Here is a 23,210-nt window from a genome sequence, read left to right as displayed (position 1 = left end):
CAGAGATGCTTCCTGTTTGTCCCAACTTTTCTTTTTTTCCATTCTTTCTTTCAAAATTAGCTTATTCCAGTTCTACCAGTGATAAGATTTCATTGATATAGCTCCACACATTTATACTCTATTCCAGTCAATCTCACCTCCTCTATCACTCTGTTCCATCTGATTTCTTCTTCAAATTTATTCACCATTTTGTTTATTGTGTGTGTAAAACTTCTTAAGGAAAATAACATTGCCCAAGCAAAGTAATGAAACTTAGAGGTAAGGAATTCTTAAGAATAGCTAGTCAACATAGAGTTTTCTGAATCATATCTGCTAGGTAAGATCTTGGTTAGTAGACCATGTTTAAAGGTAAAGAAGGTTGAAAACATGAGAGAGAAACTAATTAATGATGCAAGAAACTAAACATGAAAAAGTAAGAAGAATGAATAATAATAGCTTTGAAAAGAAAAGGATCCAGGGCTGGGAAGGTGGCTCAGTGGTAGAGCGCTTGCCTTGCATGCCTGAGGCCCTGGGTTCCATTTCCTCAGTACCACATAAGCAAAAAAAAAAAAGCTGGAAATGGTGCTGTGGATCAAGTGGTAGAGTGCTAGCCTTGATCTGAAGAGCTGAGGGACAGCCCTCAGGCCCAGAGTTCAAGCCCCACGACCGGACCCCCAAAAAAAAAGAAAAAAAGAAAAGGATCCATAGAGACCATGGCAAGGGGTATGGAAACCAGAGGTGGTTAGAAAGGGGGGCCCAGGGAAACTTTCATTGTGGGGCCTCAGGATCTCAGCCCAGTCCTCTGTCTCCTAGAATCAGAGTCACTGGATTAAAGTTCTGGGTCTGGGACCAGGTCTGTAAAAGAGTGTCCCTTATGTGCCCAAGGATGTAATTGTTCCCTGATTGCCATGTGACTCCTATTTCATTTCTAGCAAAATTATTATTCCCTCTTCAATAATCCCCCGGCTCAATTTTTTTCAGGGGGAGGAGAGGTGGTCATGGGTCTTGAACTCAGGGCCTTGGTTCTGTCTCTGAGCTTTTTCACTTTTTCACTCTATCACGTTGAACCACTGTGTCACTTCCAGTTTTCTGGTAGTTAAAAGGTAAGAGTCTCATGTACTTTCCTGCCTGGTCTGGCTTTTCAGTGATCCTCAGATCTTAGCCTTTTTAGCCTTTTGAGTAACTAGGATTATAGCCATGAGCCACCAGCACCCTTCTTTCAAATTTTTTCCTGATTTGTGGATTCCCCTAATTGGAATCATGTCTGGCTCAGGGGTACATTCAGAAAGTACTTGATAAAGTTAATCTCATTTGGTTATTACAGATTATATCTTTCAGATAGATCTCATAGTCCAGATCTGATACTTGCCTGCTTTGATCTCATTTTTTTCTATGGAGCAATATAAAACTAGATGCTGGTGGCTCACACCTATAATCCTATCTACTTAGGAGACTGAGAGATCTGAGGATCATAGCTTGAAGTCAGCCCTGGCAGAAAAGTTCATGAGACTCTTAACTCCAATTAGCCACCAAAATTCTGGAAATGGAGCTGTGGCTAAAGTGTTAGACTGCTAGTCTTGAGCAAAGAAGCTCAGGGACAGTACTCAGGCCCCAGAACTGGTATCTATCCAGATAGATATAGCATAGCTATAGATGAAAATGAGTTACAGTAAAGAGCATAGTCTACAGAACTACATTACCTATTTGAATCCCAGCTCTTCTGTAAACTTAGTTGTGTGACCGACCTACTTAATTTTAATTTTTTTCATCTGTAAAATTAGAATGAATGATAGTAATGGTTTTTGCTTTAGAGAGATTAATCAGATTAATTAATTAATATGGATAAATTACCTACTATGATAAACACATTTTAAATACTGGTTATTATTGTCAGTACAATTATTGCTTTCTTTTTTTTGGTTTGGTTTTGTCGATCGTGAGTTCAAGAACTCTGGGCACTGTCCCTCAGCTCTTCAGCTCAAGGTGAGCGCTCTACCACTTGAGCCACAGCGCCACTTCTGGTTGTTTGTTGAAGATAAGAGTCTCACAGACTTTCCTGCCTGGGCTGGCTTTGAACCATGATCCTCAGATCTCAGCCTCCCTAGTAGCTGGGATTACAGGCATGAGCCATCGACACCCAGTTTATAATTATTGCTTTCATAGTTATCAACAAAGTATATGATCAGGCATGGTGACATACTGTGAACCTCAGGAGTCCTAAGTCAGGAGGATCACTAGTTGTTGACCAGCCTGGACTAGGTAGTAAGTTCCTGTCTCACAAAACCAAGAGCTAAAGCTGAAGGTATAGCTCAGGGGTAGAATGCCAGCCTACCAAGCACAGTTCAAACTCCAGTACCGCCAAAAAGAAAAAAGAAAAAGATTCTCCTTTTGCCAAGCACCTGTAATCTTAGCTCACTTCTTTAATCTTGGCTCACACCTGTAATAAGAAGGAGATCTAGTGGATCAACATTGATAGCCAGTCCAAGTAGAAAAGTCCACAAGACCTCCAGAAAAATAAGCAGGGCTGGAAGCATAGCTCAAGGGGTTGAGTGCCAGCCAAGGATGTAGGAAGTCCTAAGTTCAAACCCTGGTTCCAGAAGAAAGTAAAATGACAAAACCAAACAAAAAAACCCACAACGTCTAAGTGTAGAGCCCAGTGGTAGACAGCTTTATTCTAAAATAAGATTAGATTGATAAGCCATCCAACTATTTTCAGACAGTGAACTGCAGACGGTGTCTGCAATTTGCTTTGTACTTTAACATTATAGTTTTATCATAGTGCAATAACTTATAGGGATAAAAGTTTTCTAAAATAATCCAAGTAAGGTTTTTTTAGTGCGTGAAAAAATTTTACAATAATGAAACAATTTATGGAATATTTTGTAATGTCCAGATTATAATCTACTTATGAAATCAGTTTAAATGGGCCACCACTTGTGTTTTGTTTTGTTGATTAGCATATATTAATTGTACAAAGGAAGAGGTCATTTGTGGTATTTCCATACATATATACAATGTATCACAGCCAATTTTACCTGCTCTATCTCTTAGCCATTGTTTTGGTTTTGGTGCCAGTACTGGAGCTTAAACTCAGGTCCTCACCTTTTAGCTTGGCTTTTTCATTCAAGGCTAGCACTGTACCATTTGAGCTACACTGCCACTTCCAATTGTTTTGTTTTAATGGATAGTCCTATTTCATTTTTATTCTTTATATGTTACATATATCATTTTGTGCAACTTTAGTATGTTACACACAGATGCCCAAAGAATAACAGTTACTAAATAACAAAGTAAAATATATTTCTCAATGTAAGTTAGGGAGGAAAGGCAGAACTACCTGACAAACTAAATAACTGAAAGAAGTCTAACTGTAATCCAGGCTCAACTAACTTTGTAGCCCATGTTTGTTTGTTTTTTCTGTACTCTTTTATTTAACAATTCTGTGAGGTTACCTGGATAGTTAATCTTCTTTTAATACATGTTTAATGTAAGGTTATAAAGGGTAAATGATTTTTTTAGGATATCATGGCATGTAAGTAGCAAATTAGGCATATTTATCATTTTTATGGTTTTTCCATAAAATGAATTAGTTTTCGATATAATGAGTAAGATCCAAAGTATGCCCATAGCTAAGATTCCAGTTAGTATACATTTAACACATTTCATGTCAAAGGAGACAAACTATTTATTACTGGTGCCTTTATTCAAGATGAATAAAACACGAAGAAACTATTGCAGTCTATTTCACAGACTTAACTCTGACATCCTACATCATCACCATTATACCAATCTTCCTATAATATTTTACATCATAGATGTAAATTGATGATGATGATAATGTATAGTGTGTGGTACTAAGGATTGATGATGATGATGTGTGGTGCTGGAGATTAAACCCATTGCCTCACAAGTGCTAGACAAGTACTCTTAAAACACTGAATTTAGCTCATGCCTATAATCCTAGCTAATCAAGAGTCTGAGATCTGAGATCACATTCAAAGCCAGCCCGGGCAGCAAAGTCCATAAGACTCCTATCTCCAGTTAACCCCAGAAAATGGAAGTGGTGCTGGCTCAAAGTTGCTAAGTTCTAGCCTTGAGCAAAAAGCTCAGAGACAGCACCCAGCCCTGAGTTCAAGCACCACAACCAACAAAAAAAAGTAAAGACTACTGAACTTGCACCCCTAGCCCAGATGTTTTTATATTATTATAACTATGAAATATTGTTTTCTGCCAAACTATAATTATGATTTGACTATTTGGGGGGGACAACTTTTTCCAGATTTAATAATTATCTTTTTCCTTGTTTTTTATTTAGTTATTGCTAGCCATTTTTCCATTTTTCTCCAGAGCCTGTCAGTACAGTTTGCTACAAAGTCAGACCTATTAGGTAATCAGTTTTTTTTTTTCAACTATAGAAATTTCTCTTAAGCCTTCCATTCTTATTCCAGCCTAGGCTTGTTGGTTTCTAGGGCTCCTACACTGGTATTTCCTGGGATTTCCCTTTTCCATCATTGTAGGAATTCTCATTGCTTCTGCCTGGCTTCCACTTTGTTCTTTCTTGTCTTCTTCCATCATTTGACAGAGCATGTCCTTGAGAAAGGGATCCACAGCAGATAAATTGCATAAAACTTGGCATGTCTGGAAGAATTTTTAGCACTCTTGTGTAGAATTTGAGGAAATAATTTTCCCCTAGAATTTTGAAAGTTTTTCCCTAACTGACAATTTCCAAGTTTGGAGAATTCTACTGCTTTCCCAATCCCTAATTCTTTTTGTGTTTTTAAGATCTTCACTCTCATTGGTGTCCTGAAATTTTGCAAAGATATATCTTTTCTTTTTCTTTAACAGCTCTGGAATTTGAACTAAAGGGGTTGCATTTAGAATGTAGCCACTCTACTCTCCTGTTGAGCCATCTACTGCTGAGCCATGCCCTCAGCCTTTTTTTGTACTGACCATTATTGAGATAGGGTTTCACTTCTCACCTGGATCACAGTAGACTATTTTAGGCATCCCATTGTAGCTGGTATAATGGGCATATGCAACCACGTTTAAAATATGGAATCTCCATATTTTAATAGAAAAAAAAAGAACTTGGCTGGGCACCAGTGGCTCACATCTATAATCCCATCTACCATCTATAATCCTATCTAATTGGAGACTGAGATCTGAAGATCTTAGTTTAAAGCCAGCCCAGGAAATTCAGTAAGACTTTTATCTGCAACTAACCGTCAGAGAGCCAGAAGTAAAGCTGTCAAGTAGTAGAGTGCTAGTTCTGACCTAAAAGGCTCAGGAATAGCACTCAGACCCTGAGTTCAAGCCCCAAGACCAGGATAAAATTTAAAAACAAAACAAACAAAAAAAAACAAGGAGCAAATAGAATATGCCATACTAGATAGGAAGACTGAACATTCTGTAGATACCATCTCTTCCCATTTCCTATATATTTAACATAATTAATATTTTTCCAGATAGACAAAATGATCTTTTTTTTTGGGGGGGCGGTGTCTGGTCATGGGGCCTGAACTCTGGGCCTGGGCGCTGTCCCTCAGATCTTCAGCTCAAGGCTAGCGTTCTACCACTTGAGCCACAGCGCCACTTCCGGCTTTTTTCTTTTTGCTTATGTGGTGCTGAGGAATCCAACCCAGGGCCTCATGCATGCAAGGCAAGCGCTCTACCACTGAGCCACCTTCCCAGCCCTGACAAATTGATCTTGACTTTCATAAGGAGTCAGGAACTGATGGCTCATGCCTGTAATCCTAGTTACTCAGGAAGCTGAGATCTGAGGATCACTGTTCAAAGCCAACCAAGGCAAGAAAGTCCATGAGACTCTTACCTCCAAATAACTACCAGAAAGCTGGAAGTGAGTTGTGGCTCAAAGTAGTAGACAGTTAAACTTGTGCAGAAGAGCTCAGGGCTAGCACCCAGGCCCTGAGTTCAAGCCCCACAACTGACAGAAAAGAAATGTAGTCTTTTAACTAGACAACTTGGTTGTCAGATAAAAATTAAGAGTTCTATATCAAAGGCAAGAAGAGGGTTTGTCATGGAACACAGGTTCTCACATGCAAGGCAAGCACTGTACACTGAGCCCCAGTCCCAACTGTTGTTTTTAGGGTTTGTTTGTTTTTTCAATTTTGATTTTTTTCAGTGTTTAATTTAATTCCTTGTTTTAATATATTATGATGAAAGAATATTATGCTGTTTCACCATTGGGAATTTTCCACAGGTCTTTCAAAAGGTATTCTTTATCAAAACAGAACTGGGTATATAGAATTTGATTTTGTTGCATAATATCATTTAGACCTTTTATAGCTTTAATTTTCTCCTCGTACAGTCTAATGATCCAAAAGACAAAGTCCTCTAAAACCATACATTTGTATCCTTAAGCTTTCTATGAATATTGCTGCTGCATTGTTTGTGTACTCCAGAAGACCAGACCACTGACTTAAGTTTAGTGAACTTGAGATATTTTGTTTCCAGTTATTGGGAGAGTTCCCAACTCAGCTCCAACACTGAATATAGAGAAAAGTATCTACATTCCTTATTTTGTTTTACCTTCAATTGAATCGTAATATTTTTCTCTAACCTGAGTGAATGTTCTCTATTTTTCACTTACTACACAGGTAATTCTGACTTGAAGGACAGAAGAGGTGAGCTGCTCACCTTTGTGTGTCATCCTTTTCCCACAATGTGCACAGTTCATCCATGTTTCCTCTGCTCTCAGTCTGTACAGATCTTGTGCATCTGTGTTTGTGGTGTGTTTACTTTCCGTTAAAGTGTTTCCATGTTAATCACAATTAAGAAGTAAGAAATGGATGTTTAATATATTTTTAGATATAGATTACATATATAGATGCTGACAGCTTTGATACATTTTAACAATTAATAATACTATAATTACTATTTTACTTGTTTTTGTTCCCTTGTTAATATTATCCTTTGATGCTATTAGGTCATAACTTACGAGGCAGTGGCATAGAAATAATACAACATTCTAAGAAATATTCTTTAATTTGAGTTTGGAAATAATATTCTCTGAAGAAGTTGTTTCATCATGGTTTTAATGTCAAATCAGACTTTTTGAGATTTTTTTTTTATTCTGATTTTATTAGCCATGTTCAAATTATTCTACATAAATTGTGGGTCTGTGAAATCCACCAATTAGAAAGTCATCTGAGTTAGAAAAGTGAATGTTTTGATTTGTGTGCTGGACTTGAGGCTTGAACTCAGGGCCTGGGTGCTATCCCTCAGCTTTTGTGCTCAAGTCTAGCGCTCTACCACTTGAGCCACAGCTCCACTTTCAGCTTTTTGGTGGTTAGAGATAAAAGTCTCGTGGACTTTCCTGTTCATGCTGGCTCTGAACTGTGAGCCTCAGATTTCAGCCTCCTGAGTAGCTAAGATTACAGACATGAGGCACCAGTACTCAGCAAATATTCTGATTTTTTTTTTAATGTTATTTATCTGCCACAGTGAAGGATAGTGAGATACTGTATTCTGTATTTTTCCCTTGCTTTAACATCCCTTGCTTTCCTAAACTCAGGAAGCAAACATAGGTGAATGGAGTTAAGTGCCTTTGCTGTTCAGCTTCACCTACTAGAGTCTCCCTAGCAGATATAGAATTTAATAGATTTGTATTGCAGACATATGTATGGTTGTTTTCTAAAACTACTCTTTTAACAAGTCTTAGAGGCAAAAGTCGAAGTATAGTTTCAAGTTTAAAGATGAGCTACATGATTCTTAGTGTATGTTTTCAAAATAACCAGCCTTTCTCACTCCACATATGCTTATTTTACTTAGCTAATGTTTAAGTAATTCTAATGGAAAAGAAACAAAGGCTGGGAATGTAGATCATTGGCACAATGCTTGCCCACCATAGGCATAGGAAGGCCCTAGTTACCGTCCCCATCACTGAGAAAAAGAGGGAGGAAAGTAGGAAGGAAGAAAATTACCTTAATTATCTTCATTATTGCTAAATGTGACATATGGGAAGTTTACTATAAGTGAATCTCCTTCTTAAGCCACAAATTAAACCAAACAGAAATTACAAAGGCTTTACAGACTTTCAGTCTCTAAAGCCCCATATGTAATGATTTTTTTTAACCAGAACAAATCTTTAAAAGTACCGCTGTAAATTTTTTATATTCTTTTGGTGCTAGATTAAACCCATGACCTCTCATGCTAAGTCTGTTCTCCCACTGAGTTACACCCCAGCTTCATAACATCCTAATTTTAGAGCCAAATGCTTTTTGAAAAATGAGACAACTGTTTGGAAATATTTGCATTACAATAGGTTTGATAAGCAAATTATGTGAATTAAGGTTATAAGTTTTTATGCAGTAGGCTCGGGTGCTTTTAAACGGCAATGGCTGGTATTTAAATTGTCAGAGCAGAAAAGAATAAAGAAAGTGAAGGAGGCACAGGCAATTTTTCTTTCTCTGTCTCCAAGACACTAGTTATTTTCTCATGTATGTTACTTTTTAACTGTATATTCCAAGTTACTTGGGTAGAAGTAGTTTAAAAAATATATGCTGAGAAGGTGGCTCAGTGGTAGAGTGCTTGCCTTGCATGCATAAGGCCCTGGGTTCGATTCTGGGTTCGATTCCTTAGCACCACATGAGCAGAAGAAAAAAAAAAAAACCAGAAGTGGTTCTATGGCTCAAGTGGTAGAGTGCTAGTCTTGAGCTGAAGAGCTAATAGACAGCGCCCAGGCCCAGAGTTCAGACCCCATGACCGGACCCCCCCCCCCACCAAAAAAAATATATAAATATATATATATATATGGTCCATGAGATTCTTTAACCTGCAAAAAGCCAGAAGCGGAGCTATGGCTCAGGTGGTAGAGTGCTAGCCTTCAGTAAAACAACTAAAGGATAGTACCCAGGCCTTGAGTTCAATCTTCAGGACTGGCACAAAAGAAAAAAAGTAGGAGGGGCTGGGATATAGAGCACTCACCTAACATACATGAGGTTTTAAGATACATCCCCAGCACAACCACCAAAATACAGATATAGGTATATTTATATAACATAAAATTAACCATTTTAATAACTTTTTTTTTTCTGGTCTTGGGGCCTGAACTCTAGGCCTGGGAGCTGTCCCTCAGCTCTTCAGCTCAAGGCTAGTGCTCTACCACTTGAGCCTCAGTCCCACTTCTGGCTTTTTCTGCTTATGTGATGCAGAGGAATCGAACCCAGGGCCTCATGCAAAGCAAGCACTCTACCACTGAGCCACCTTCTCAGACCCCATTTTAATAACTTTTACCAGTGACATTATATTTACATCATGTGTAATAATCCAGAACTTCTATTATCCAATTGAAACCAGCTTCCTTTTTTTTTTTTTTTTTTTTTTGTTCAGTTATGGGGCTTGAACTCTAGGCTTGGGCGCTGTTCCTGTGCTCTTCAGCTTAAGGCAAGTGCTCTACCACTTGAGCCACAGCACCAATTCTGGTTTTCTAGTCTCACGGACTTTCCTGCCCAGGCTGGCTTTGAACTGCAGTCCTCAGATCTCAGCCTCCTGGGTAGCTAGGATTACAGGTGTGAGCCACCGGCACCTGGCCCAACTTCTTTTTTTTAAAGCATTTTTACTGGCATCAAGTTGGATGATTGGCATATCAATTTCCTCATGTATAAGATAGGGTCAGTCTATGCCAGCAACATATGTGTTTAAATGTTAATAATGTTTGTTACTTAATTTGGAACATCTGGCTAGCTATCTTCAATATTCCTTTATAATCATCAACTTTCCTAGTAGTCATAAATAATACTGAAGTTTCATGCCTTCCTGATACTCATCCCACTTGCTCACTTACTTGACCTTTCCTGATTACCTCATCTTAAATAATAGAATACTCCACCCTCTTCCCTCTTTTGCTCTTCCTTGCTTTCTTCGTAGCATGTGTTTGTATTATAGACTTCCTGTTATTATCCTGTTCACTAAAAGTAGAGAATTTTGATTTATTCACTCCTATATCCTCAGGACTAAGCTAAATCCTTGACCTAAGAATAAATTCTGAGCTTAGTGAGACCTGGAAATCATCTTGAATCCATATCCTCAAGGAACATAATGCTTAATGGAGTTATAATCAGTAACTTTAGTCCAATATGGTAGGGATCATAGAGATAGTGCTACAGAAGTATACAAAAGCCTGGCACCACTGGCTCATGACTATAATTCAAGCCACTCAGGAGTCTCAGATCTAGAGGATCAAGGTTTGACAAAGCTAGTCCTAGCAGAGAAGTCAATGAGACTTTTATCTCCATTTAATCAACAAAATGCTAGACTTGGAGGTATGGCTTAAGTGGTAGAACACTAGCCAAACAAGCACAAGACTTGGAGTCCAAGCCCCTAGTTTGGCATTAAATTGAGCTGTTCTAAAGCCTAGACTTGTAGAACGGTACTTTGCATCTGAAGGGTCTTTGGTTCTTACTAATCTCTTTAACAGTAGTCCAAAAATTCTCCAAGTTTCTGCTCTACAGATGCTAACTGTTGTTCCCTTCTAGATAAGCTATTGATTCATGGCTTTTTTGGGGTATGTGCCAGTTGTGGGTCTTGAACTCAGGGCCTAGGTGCTATCTCTGATCTTTATTGCTCAAGGCTAGCACTCTACCTACCACTTTGAGCCACAGCTATACTTCTGGTTTTTAGGTTTTAATTGGAGATAAGAGCCTTACAGCCTTTCCTACCCAGGCTGGCTTTGAACCATGATCCTCAGATCTCATCCTCCTGATTAGCTAAGATTACAGTGTGAAGCCACTAGCGCCTGGCTTTCATGAGTATTTCTTCTATCATTTATTATATGATTTGGAGAAGAACGTGATAATAAAATGGATTCAGCCACTGTCCTGAGCCCAAGTGTTATTTAATTATTTCCTTATAATACTCCTTTAATGCTTCCTTAAAATACTGTCCTCTGTGATTGGAATTTAATAAGACATACTTCATGATAAACCACTACTGCTTTTATTCACTCATATAACATAATCCAGTATTGTTAGCACCTACTGTGTATGAGGTCCTGTCCTGAGTTTGTTTTCTTTTTCTTTCTTTCTTTCTTTTTCTCTTTTCTTTCTTTTCTTTCTTTCTTTGTCATCCTCTTCCCCATCCCCCCTCCTCCTCCTCCTCTTCTTCTTTTTCTTCTTCCTTCTTCTTCTTCTTCCTCTTCTTATCCCTCTTCTTCCTTCTTCTTCCTCTTCTTCCTCCTCTTCCTCTTCTTCCTCCTCTTCCTCTTCTTCCTCTTCTTCCTCTTCTTCTTCCTCTTCTTCTTCCTCTTCCTCCTCTTCTTCCTCTTCTTCCTCCTCTTCCTCTTCTTCCTCCTCTTCTTCCTCTTCTTCCTCCTCTTCCTCTTCTTCTTCCTCTTCCTCCTCTTCCTCCTCTTCCTCTTCTTCCTCTTCTTCTTCCTCTTCCTCCTCTTCCTCCTCTTCCTCTTCTTCCTCTTCTTCCTCCTCTTCCTCTTCTTCCTCCTCTTCTTCCTCTTCCTCCTCTTCCTCTTCTTCCTCCTCTTCCTCTTCTTCCTCTTCCTCCTCCACCTCCTCCTTCTTCTTTTGCCAGTCATGGGGCTTGAACTCAGGGCCTGGGCACTGTCTCTAAGCTCTTTTGCTCAGGGCTAGCACACTACCACTTTGAGCCACAACTCTACTTCAGTTTTTTTTCTTTTGAGTGGTTAATTGGGACTTTTCTACCCAGGCTGGCTTTGAACAGTGGTCCTCAGATCTCAGCCTACTGAGTAGCGAGGATTACCAGTGTGAACCACTGGTGCCTGGCATCTATGCTGGGTTTTAAGGTATACAGAAAAAAAAAATAAACACCGGGCGCTGGTGGCTCACGCCTGTAATCCTAGCTACTCAGGAGGCTGAGATCTGAGGATCACGGTTCAAAGCCAGCCCGGGCAGGAAAGACCGTGAGACTCCTATCTCCAATAAACCACCAGAAAACTGGAAGTGGCACTGTAGCTCAAGTGGTAAAGCACTCGCCTTGAGCTGAAGAGCTGAGGGACAGCGCCCAGGCCCAGAGTTCAAGCCCCACGACCGACAAAAATAAATAAATAAATAAATAAACCTGTTATCCTTGCTCTGGTGGAGCTTATAATATAAAGAAGGGACACTTTATAATTATTTATTTGATTATAGTTGATTAATAAATGTGAGAGGATGCTGGGCACTGGTGGCTCATGCCTATTATCCTAGCTACTCAGGAGGCTGAGATCTGAGGATCACTGTTCAAAGCCAGTCCAGGCAGCAAAGTCCATGAGACTCTTATCTCCAATAAACCTCTAGAAAACTGGAAGTGGTGCTGTGGCTCAAGCGGTAGAGTGCTCACCTTGAGCTGAAGATGCAGGGACAGCGCCTAAGCCCAGAGTTCAAGACCCATGACTGACAAAAAAAAAAAAAGTGAGAGGTATAATCAAGGGAAATAAAAAGGTGCTATATTTAAGACAAGTACATCATGTGTACTGGTTACTGTGCCAAGAACTTTACATGGATGATCTCATTTAATCTTCAGAGTATCTTCTTTTGGAGTAGTAAATTTAGTATTAGGAAGTGAAAGACCGCTGGGGAAAATGACACTTAAAATAAGAATTGGCTGAGTAGGAGTTATCCAGATAAAGAATGGAGATTGGCCATGTGACTCAAAGGAATAACACATTCAGAGGTTTAAGGATGAACAAACTCAGCCTAGAGAGATGTAGATGCTAGTGATTGCTGTTAAGTGGGCAAGGAAAGACTAGCAGGAGATAAAGTAGGTAGGCTAAATTAGGGAGGTTTGTTAAAGGACAGAGCAAGGAGATTAATTTCATTCTAAAGACACAGGAAACTATTGCAGAAGGACATAATCTGATTTGCTTCTTTATAGATCATTCTGATTCTTTTAGAGAGAGGATTACCAGAATTTACTAATCTGGAGATTAAATACTGATGACAGTAGAAAATGGAGAAAAGGCAGACACAACAGGCACCAGGGGTTCACACTCGTAATCCTAGCTACTCAGCAGGCTCAGATCTAAGGATCCAGGTTTAGAGACTACTGGGAAGATAAATCTTCGAGACTCTTTTCTCCAGTGATGCACCAAAAAGCTAGAAATGGAGCTATGGCTCAAGTGATAGAGTATTAGCCTTGAGCAAAAAAGCTCAGGGATAGTACCCAAGCCCTGAGTTCAAGCCCCAAGACCAGCACAAGACCAGCAGATAAATTTGAGATATTGGTTCTAGCCCTAAAATACATTACTTGCAGCTGGGTTAGGTATAGAGGATAAATACGAAGAAGGAATAAGAGGATTTCCACATTCCTTACTTGACCAACAAGGAAGAAAGATGTGTGACCACAGAAGGGTGAGAGAAAGGTTTTGACAGAAAGTTTGTTTTGCCTATGAAATTTTAAAGATGGTCCGTAGGTAATTGAGGATGTTAAGCTCTTAAGAGGTCAGACCAAAAATGCAAATGTGAGAATTGCTTGGGAATTATTTTACTTATATACATCTATCTGATAAGATCAAGATAAGAGTATAGAAAAGATGACCAGGGGGGCTGGGAAGATGGCTCATTGGTAGAGCGCTTGCCTTGCATGCCTCTGAGGCCCTGGGTTCCATTCCTCAGCACCACATAAGCAAAAAGAAAAAAGCCAGAAGTAGCACTGTGACTCAAGTGGTAGAGCACTAGCCTTGAGCTGAAGAGCTGAGGGACAGCACCCAGGCCCAGAGTTCAGGCCCCACGACCAGACCCCAAAAAAAAAAAAGAAAAGATGATCAGGGGCTGGGAAGGTGGCTCAGTGGTAGAGTGCTTGCCTTGCATGCGTGAGGCCCTATGTTGGATTCCTCAGCACCACATAAACAGAAAGAGCCTGTGCTGTGGCTCAAGTGGTAGAGTGCTAGCCTTGAGCTGAAGAGCTGAGGGACCGCGCCCAGGCCCAGAGTTCAGGTTCATGACTGGCAAAAAAAAGAAAGGAAAGAAAGGAAGAAAGAAAGAAAAGAAAGAAAGGAAGGAAGGAAGGAAAGAAAGAAAGAGAAAAGCTAATCAGGCACAGAGCTGAGGCATTTCCAAGATAGGAAAGCTAGTGTTGCAAGACAAACAAGTAACAAGGGAGACTGCTGTAACAGCCAAGAGAAAGAAAATCAGAAGAGTGCTTTATTGTGGAAAGTCTTCAAACAGGAGGAATAGTCATCCAGTATGAATCTTTGTTTTAAGATGAGAGCTACCTACATAGTACAGACATACATAGTATGTTTGAAAAATTGCCATCAGTAAGGTGGAGGCATGGCTCAATGTTATAGCTATATAGTTATATACCTAGTAGGCAATTATTTTTGGTGGTAATTGAACTGAGGTGAATTACCAAAAAAAAATTGGCATTAGCAAACATGGTATAATAGCTCTATCCCTTAAAAAAATAAAAAGAAGCTGGGAGCCGGTGGCTCACGCCTATAATCCTAGCTACTCAGGAGGCTGAGATCTGAGGATCATGGTTCAAAGCCAGCCTGGGCAGGAAAGTCTGTGAGACTCTTATCACCAATAAACCACCAGAAAACCAGAAGTGGTGCTGTGGCTCAAGAGATAGAGAGCTTTCCTTGAGCTGAAGAGCTAAGGGGCAGCACCCAGGCTCAGAGTTCAAGCCCCATGACCAACTAAATAAACAAATAAATAAATACAAGATGAGAGTAAAAGATATACAACTGTAATCCTAGCATTTTAGCACTTGGGTGGCAGAGGCAGGTGAATCATGAGTTCCTAGACCCTTGTCTAAGGGGGAAAAAAAGACTTTTATTGAATTGGGTGCTGGTCGCTCATACTTATAAATCCTAACTATTCAGAAGGCTGAGATCTGATTATCAAAACTACCCAAAGAAGAAAAGTCTATGATACTCTTATCTCCAGTGAACCAGCAAAAAGCCACAAGTGGAGATATAACTCAAGGGTTGGAGCAGCAGCCTTGAGTGGAAAAAGTAAGGAGAACATTACGCCCTGAGTTCAAACACCACTACCACCAGGAATAAATAAATTCTCTATATAATATCTCCTCCAGCTACTGCTTTTTTTCTCTGCATACTGTCATGTAAAAGTCCTCATGAAGGAATAATTACCTGCCTCTTTCCTCTGTCTTCTTTTTACTCCATTTAGGCTTTCTCATCCTTACTCAACTGAAACTACTCTAGCTGGCACTGTAGCAAGATAATCCTGTTCCCTCTCTTGGCAGGATTTGATTGAGTTGATTACTCCCTCCTTGAAAAACTGCTGAACAGTCCTCTCCACAGAATATGAGCTTTTTATTGCTGGTCTGCCTGAGCACTTCTCTGTTCCTAATATCACAATAGTGCCTGATATACAGGTACTATTTTGTAAATTTTATTGGACAAATTCTGATAAAAAGTTGAATCAGATGAGGATAGGAATATTGCCAGTAGATTTGGCAGTGTGCATTTTTTTGGTACGTTTTTATTGTAAAAATGCTATATATATATATATATATATATATTTTTTTTTTTTTTTTTTTTTGGTGGTCTTGCTTACAAGTTTCAGTAGAGCACTAAAGATGAGAATCAGAGCAGAATGATAAAGGAAAACCTGGAGGTAAGGAATTTAAGGGGAGAAAATTAGGCAACTGTTGTGAGAATTTAGCCAAGAAGAGAAACATAGGGCTGCAGTGACAGAATGTAAGTGAAGTCAAGAAGATGTCTTTGGAGTGATAGTAATGGATGCACTCCAGAGCTCATTATGGAAGAATTAACTTTTATATGAGAGCAACGTATCTGCCTAAATGGGGAAGATAGTTTTAAACTCAGACTGGTTGTGTAAGTTTGTCATGGTGTAAGATTGTGACCTGACCTACCTAGTGAGCTGCATAAGAAATGAGGCTAGGTACCTAGTGGAAAGGGAGCCAGGTTCTGTGGAATGGAGCTTGTCTTTTTTCAAACTAGCCTTGTTTATAGTTGGGTTCCTGGCAGAAGATGGCTGAGGAGTAGGATATGGGAAGAGGTGGAAGGAAACGGAGCAGTTTTGGATATATGGTGTCTAAGGCTCTTGTTTTTTGTTGTTTTTTTTTTAATATTTTATTGTAAAGATACTATACAGAGGGTTACAGTCACATGAGCAAGGTAATGAGTACACTTCCCATTGAGCATTGTTACCCCCCCTCCATTGTTTTTCCCCTACCATCCCTTCCCTCCCTACTTTCCCCGAGGTTCTTTTTTTTTTAATTGTGATTAAGTGATTACATAATTTCCCAAATTTCACAGTATTGTGGAATAATGATGCTCATTTAAAGTCACAAGTTCATTCTAACTTTCCTGGAACAAATTGTCTATCACAGTCTATAACATATAACAGTGTACACATATACACCATACATGTGATCAGCAGCATGGGGATATTTAGTAGTGGTTTGACCAGATGAGTGGGAGTTCTTTGTTTCTTAAGTCCTGTTAATTTTGTCGTATCACCTAACATTTTGGATTTAGCATCCACTTATCAGGGAGACCATGTACCGTTTGTCTCTTTGCTCTTGGCTTACCTCGCTCAACATGATTCCTTCTAGCTCCATCCATTTCCCTACAAATGCCATTATTTTGTCATTTCTAATGGCTGCATAATATTCCATTGTGTATAGATACCACAATTTTTGGATCCATTCATCTGTGGTGGGGCATCTGGGTTGTTTCCATATCCTAGCTATTGTGAACAGTGCTGCAATAAACATGGAGGTGCATGTGTCCTTGTATATTGGTTCCTGTTGTTCAGGGTAGATAGATGTAAGGCTCTTGTTTTTAAAACTTTTTTTTCTTCTCCCATCTTCCTCTAGAGGAAGCCAAATGAGGTTGAAAGAATAGCATTGTCCTGCATAACAAACCTGCCATCACAGTTTGCTATGTTTGTGCATCCATATATTTGAGTTTTTTGTTTTTTTGTTTTTTTGTCAGTCATGGGGCTTGAACTCTGGGCCTGGGCACTGTCCCTCAGCTCTTCAGCTCAAGGCGAGCACTCTACCACTTGAGCTACAGCGCCACTTCCGGTTTTCTGGTGGTTTATTGGAGATAGGATTCTCACAGTCTCTCCTGCCCGGGCTGGCTTTGAACCGTGATCCTCAGATCTCAGCCTCCTGAGAGCTAGGATTACAGGCGTGAGCCACCAGTGCCCGGCTGAACTTTTTCTTTTTCTTTTTCTTTTTTTTTGGGGGGGGGGGGGGTCCAGTTGTGGGGCCTGAACTCTGGGCCTGGGCGCTGTCCCTCAGCTCCTCAGCTCAAGGCTAGCACTCTACCACTTGAGCCACAGCGCCACTCCTGGCTTTTTTTTTTTGCTTATGTGGTGCTGAGGAATCGAACCCAGAGCCTCATGCATTGCAAGGCAAGCGCTCTACCACTGAGCCACCTTCCCAGCCCCTATTTGAGTATTTTTTGTGTGCCCAAGTAATATAGCTATAATGAAAGTCTCTGCCTTCAAAGAAAAAAATTTTTTAACGAGTCCTGGGGTTTGAACTCAAGTCCTGGGCACTGTCTCTAAGCTTCTTTTGCTCAAGGATAGCATTCTACCATTTGAGCCACAGTGCTACTTCTGGCTTTTTCTGTTTATGTGGTACTGAGGAGTCGAACCCAGGGCTTCATACATGCTAGTCAAGCACTCTACCACTAAGCCACATTCCCAGCCCCAAGAACTTTTATTCTAATGCAAGAGATGTTGGTCCCTTTCTTCTTCCCCTACCTCTCACCCTACCTATTAGCCCTAAGGTAAAAGGGAAGTGCTTTTTCCTTGCATACTCCTCTCTCACTCTCCTTTGTTCTTAGTCTTACTCTGTGCGTGTGTGTGTGTGTGTGTGTGTGTGTTCCATAACTTGACATCAACAAAAGCATTAACCAAGCCCTTCTTTTTCACCAGTGAGTTTCTCTCATCATCCATCTTGAGCCTTCCATTGCACAGCATAGTAATGACTTATCTTTTCTTGATTTCAGATGAGACTCCAATTATCGCAGTGATGGTGGCCCTGTCCTCTCTGCTAGTGATCGTGTTTATTATCATAGTTTTATACATGTTAAGGTAAGTGTACTGTTTCTATATTAGACTTTCTTCTTTTTTTTTTTTTAAATTTTATTTTATTTTATTTGAGAACATACTGTACAGAGGGGTTACAATTACATGGGCAGGATAATGCATACATTTCTTACCAAGCATTGCAGCCTCCTCCTTTGTTTACCCTTCACCTCCCTTCCCAGCCTCCCCCCTCCCTCCCACCCAATCATACCCCCCCACCACCCCCCCCCACCGACATTGTAAAGCTGGTTTTGACATGACATTTTGTACTTCTCATTGTTGCAACAGGTCCACCTGAATCCTTAAACGACTTGTTTGTCCCCATCTCCTCCACATGTTATACTGACATCAAATATAGTGAAAGCGGGGGTTACACTGTGGGGGAGGGACATACAAAGCAACAAAGAAATAATCTTATAAATGCGTTAGAAACACATGCATGAAAGAAACAAAAACATTAAAATACATATTTGAGGTTTCGTTTTCCTAACATCACATTATCTGACTTTTTCCGCTTGACTCATACCTATACTAGATATTGCAAATAAGGGAAACCATGGGACCTATGTTTCTTTGGGCCTGGCTTACTTCACTTAATATAATTTTTTCCAAGCCTTTCCATTTCCTAACAAATGGGGAAATGTCTTTCTTTCTGATGGAGGCATAGAATTCCATTGTGTATATATACCACATCTTCTTGATCCATTCATCTACTGTAGACTTTCTTCTAATACCCTAGTGTCTCAGTAAATTTACCCATACGGTCCAGAAGACTAGAAGATAAGAACAATAAGTAGATACATTCATGATACTGGTAAGATTAAAATTTTGTTTAGGGGGGCTAGGAAGATGGCTCAGTGGTAGAGCACTTGCCTTGCATGCCTGAGGCCCTGAGTTCAATTCCTCAGCACCACATAAACAAAATGAAAAAAGCCGGAAGCGGCGCTGTGGCTCAAGTGGTAGAGAGCTCTAGCCTTGAGCTGAAGAGCTGAGGGACAGCGCCCAGGCCCAGAGTTCAGGCCCCACAATCGGACCCAAAAAAAAAAAAAAAAAAAAAAAATTCTAAAATTTTGTTTAGAACTGGCTGAAACGTTCTAAATAGTCCCACTTAAGCTTTAGCCTCTCCTTTGTTTCCATCTTTCCAAACCAAATCTCAGTTCAGTTCAACCTAAAGCCCAAAATGATAGTTCAGAGGTTGGGGGAACAAACCACAACCATTGTTCAAGATCTTCAGCTTTAGCCCTTTGGAAATAATCCCTAAAAGAGCCCTAGTAAGATTACATGCACAACAAAAGCCTATTTTATGTCTAGTTGAGGTTTGACCCCAGACTTCTCTAAAACTGCTGGCCCTGGCATGCTGAGCTAAGTGAAGGGCATTACAGGGTTCATCTCTAGACAATAATCCTCCAACAGTGAACAGGAACAAGGAGGACGGATATCCAAGGAAGAGAAGATGGTAGTGCATTTGTCATCTTCCTGCTAAAGCTACTACCTTGATGACCTGGATTATCTCTGCCTTATTTTTGTCCTAACCTGCTCACTATTCCCTCCCTCTGTTCTTCTGTGGGAATAGGAAAGTGGGAGGGCTAGTATGCCCACATACACACTTCCACTTGTGCCTCTGTCAGATCTTTGCCCATCTAGTCTAGAGCTCTAAACTTCTCAGGGCTTCCAGGCTATACTTGGTTAACACCAGGACTTCGTTTCATGTAGATCTTTCTGTCTCCCCCTACCATATTTCATACTTACTCACTGTTTCTCAAGTGGGTGCTGGAACTAGAGTACACAAAGGAGCCAACATGCCAGAATATATCAGTGGTGTAACCTGGGTTGGATTCTAGGGTATCAAGAATAAGCAGAAACATCCAAGGAAGTCAGTCACCATAGAATAGAGCTATCTCAGCTGTACATGACCTGTCTCTAAAAAAAAGTCTGATTATTTAACAAAGATTTGGGAAGGCTAAATTGATAAGCAGGAATACAAAGCCAATGATTGGCCACTTCTGCCTTTGTACACAGTTTTTCATTATAAACATTGTCTCATTAGGTTTAAGAAATACAAGCAAGCTGGGAGCCATTCCAATTCTTTCCGCTTATCAAATGGCCGCACCGAGGATGTGGGTAAGGCAGGGGGGACCTTCAAAGGAAAATCCAAGAAATTAAGTGTTTCTCCATCATTTTATTTATTTATTTATTTGGGGGGTCCAGTCGTGGGGCCAGAACTCTGGGCCTGGGCACTGTCCCTCAGCTCTTCAGCTCAAGACTAGCACTCTACCACTTGAGCCACAGCACCACTTCTGGCTTTTTTTCTTTTTGCTTATGTGGTACTGGGGAATCGAACCCAGGGCCTCAGGCATGCAAGGCAAGCGCTCTACCACTGAGCCACCTTCCCAGCCCTCTCCATCCTTTTAAAAGAGTAAAACTATTAGTCTCCAGAAAAAAGCTGGCTCCCCAGGGTACCTCACTGACCTTCCCCTTTGTTTCTACAGAGCCCCAAAGTGTGCCACTTCTGGCCAGGTCCCCAAGCACCAACAGGAAGTACCCACCTCTGCCTGTGGACAAACTGGAAGAAGAGATTAACCGAAGAATGGCTGATGACAATAAGCTCTTCAGAGAAGAATTCAACGTGAGTTCATTGTTGAGGCTGGTGTGGCATCAGGGAGAAAGGCAGACCTCAGGTCAGGCCTTTTCACTCAGAAGTAAAAAATAGGTTTTTAATGGTTAATAGAGAAATTTTCTACCAGGTTTTTCTCACTCCCTTCCTGTTTGATCATAGACAGAAATATTTAAAAAGATTTACTTCATCTGCCTCACGTTCCCATCCATTTGTTAATCCATCCATCATCATATCTGTTACTTCATTTGTCTAATAAATACCAAGCATCTAATGCGTACCAGGTAACATTCCAAATGACAGAGATATAGTAGCCAGTCTACTCTGAAGGAATTCACTGCCACTAGGGAATGAAGGAATTCACTGCCACTAGGGAAACCTTAGTATAAGAATAGAAATAATTAATTGAAACAACAGTCTGGACATGAAAGACTGGGCATAGTTGAAGGGTCACATATTTTTTTAATGGTATTATTTAACTTCAGCTTGTGCTTGCTTAGCTTACTTACTCAGCTGGTGCTCTACCACTTGAACCATACCGCCAACCTTGCTTTTTGGTGATTATTTCCATAATGGAGTCTCAAAGAATTTTCTGCCCAAGCCAGCTTCAAACAGCAATCCTCTGGATTCCAACTTCTTTTTTGGTGGTGGTGGTGGTGGTGGTCGTGAGGCTTGAACTCTGGGCCTGGGCACTGTCCCTCAGCTCTTCAGCTCAAGGCTAGCGCTCTACCACTTGAGCCACAGCACCACTTCCTGTTTTGTGAGTCGTTTATTGCAGATAAGAATCTCATGGACTTTCCTGCCCTGGCTGGCTTTGAATCACAATCCTCAGATCTCAGCCTCCTAAGTTGCTAGGATTATACCAATGTCCATCGAGAGACCTTTTAGAGTCTAGAACAGGAGACTCCATGTGTCCACAGTAAATAGGAGTGAATCAGTGTGGACTAGGTCAGTCAAAGAACACAGGCCTCATCTTGAATCTTGAATATTGAGATTCATATTTTTGTAACTCTCCAAAAAGCATAACATGGAAGTAGTGCTATGGCTCAAGTGGTAGAACTCTAGCCTTGAGCAGAGGAGCTGAGGAGCAGCGCACAGGCCCAGAGTTCAAGCCCCACGACCAACAAAATAAATAAATAAATAACAGAAAGCATATCATGTAAACCACCAGTTGGTAATCCCAACCCACCAGCTCAAAAGAAATTCCTTGAAGAAGCAGCAGGAGTGGCAGGAAAATAGAACTCGGGAACATTCCAAGATCTGAAACTAGCAGGAACAAATTATTAGGAGTGAAGAAAGCCACACTGAGAAAATTAATGAAGGACTCTGAGTAGCCTCAGAGAGGAGGTCAAGAGAGTTGTGAAAAATAAAACTAAGAGAAGGCTAGGCTGGGGTAATATTCCAAAAAGAAATTAATTATTTACCTGACTTAAGTAAATACAATCCCTGTGTACATCACCTTTGTAATAACAATAAAAAATTTAAACATAAAAACTGCTAGACCAGTGGGGAGGGGGGAGGCTGGGAAGGGATGTGAAGGGTAAACCAAAGGAGGAGGCTGCAATGCTTGGTAAGAAATGTACGCATTATCCTGCCCATGTAATTGTAACCCCTCTGTACAGTATGTTCACAAATAAAATTAAATTAAATTAAAAAAAAAAAAAAAAACGCTAGACCAGACCATTGATCTCAGAGATTGTCTTGAAAGAATTAGAAAGCCATGAACTAAGTAGATTTATATTTTGAAAAGATGATTCTGGCTGCTGTATGGTAATAGCCCATGGAAGGCCAGAATAGTTGCAGGACATACAGGGCTTACTGCAGTTGTTAGATCAAAAAAAGCTGGTATACTTAATGGTTAAGGAGAGGGAAGTAGCTTGAAGGACAGAGAACAGTTCCACAGTTGACCCATTCATCGACTAGATCATTGCTAAAGTGTAAGCTTCCTTCATACCTTTCTGATGTGCCATAGGTCAGCTTTGTCTTGTGGAGTAGCCTTTTCATGATGCTGCCTTGATTTGAATCATCACATGGAGATAAAATGAAGTACAGTAAGGAAACATGACTGTTTCTTTTACCAATGAGGAGCAGTTTCCCAGAAGCTTCTGGAACCTTTCCTTGTCACATACTTGTTCTTAAACCAATCATGTACAAGGGAGATATAAGGTTATTGCAGCTGAATAAGACCAATCCATATTATTCCTAGGTCTTAGCCAGTGATCCCACAGAATGGAAACTCCGGGCGGAAAGTGGGAAGGAGGAATAGTTAATTGGATAGGCATATCAGATCTACCATGGAAGAGCTTAAAAAACCACTGTCTTGGGCTGGGAATGTGGCTTAGTGAGTGCTTGCCTAGCATGCATGAAACCCTGAGTTTGATTCCACAGTACCACATACACAGAAAAAGCCAGAAGTGGCTCTGTGGCTCAAGTGGTAGAGTGCTAGCCTTGAGCAAAAGAAGTTTTCAAGGACAATGCCTAGGCCCAGATTTCATGCCCCAGGACTGGCAAAAAAAAACAAAAAACACTGTCTTCAATATAAAGAAAAATAGGAGAGCTGGGTACTACTGGCTCACACCTGTAAACCTAGCAATTTAGGAGGCTGAAATCTA

The 23,210-nt window shown here is 40.4% G+C and overlaps 1 protein-coding gene across 3 annotated transcripts in view; it reads left to right on the top strand.

Moving 5' to 3' along the window:
• The window catches only part of Ptpra (protein tyrosine phosphatase receptor type A), a 123,030-nt gene that overhangs the window by 59,221 nt on the left and 40,599 nt on the right, over positions 1–23,210 (top strand). For 2 of the 3 annotated variants that reach the window (XM_042694397.1, XM_042694398.1), the window contains 3 exons: positions 17,906–17,990; positions 20,032–20,105; positions 20,474–20,610. In XM_042694397.1, coding sequence (XP_042550331.1) covers positions 17,906–17,990; positions 20,032–20,105; positions 20,474–20,610 — 296 coding nt within the window. Of the gene's footprint in view, positions 1–6,596; positions 6,624–17,905; positions 17,991–20,031; positions 20,106–20,473; positions 20,611–23,210 lie in introns of all 3 variants that reach the window. The other variant, XM_042694396.1, reaches the window with a different exon arrangement.

Source organism: Dipodomys spectabilis, unplaced genomic scaffold, assembly GCF_019054845.1.
Source record: "Dipodomys spectabilis isolate Male_0828 unplaced genomic scaffold, ASM1905484v1 ptg000175l, whole genome shotgun sequence".
Lineage (NCBI taxonomy): Eukaryota > Metazoa > Chordata > Mammalia > Rodentia > Heteromyidae > Dipodomys > Dipodomys spectabilis.
This window is presented reverse-complemented; position numbering and strand designations above follow the sequence as displayed.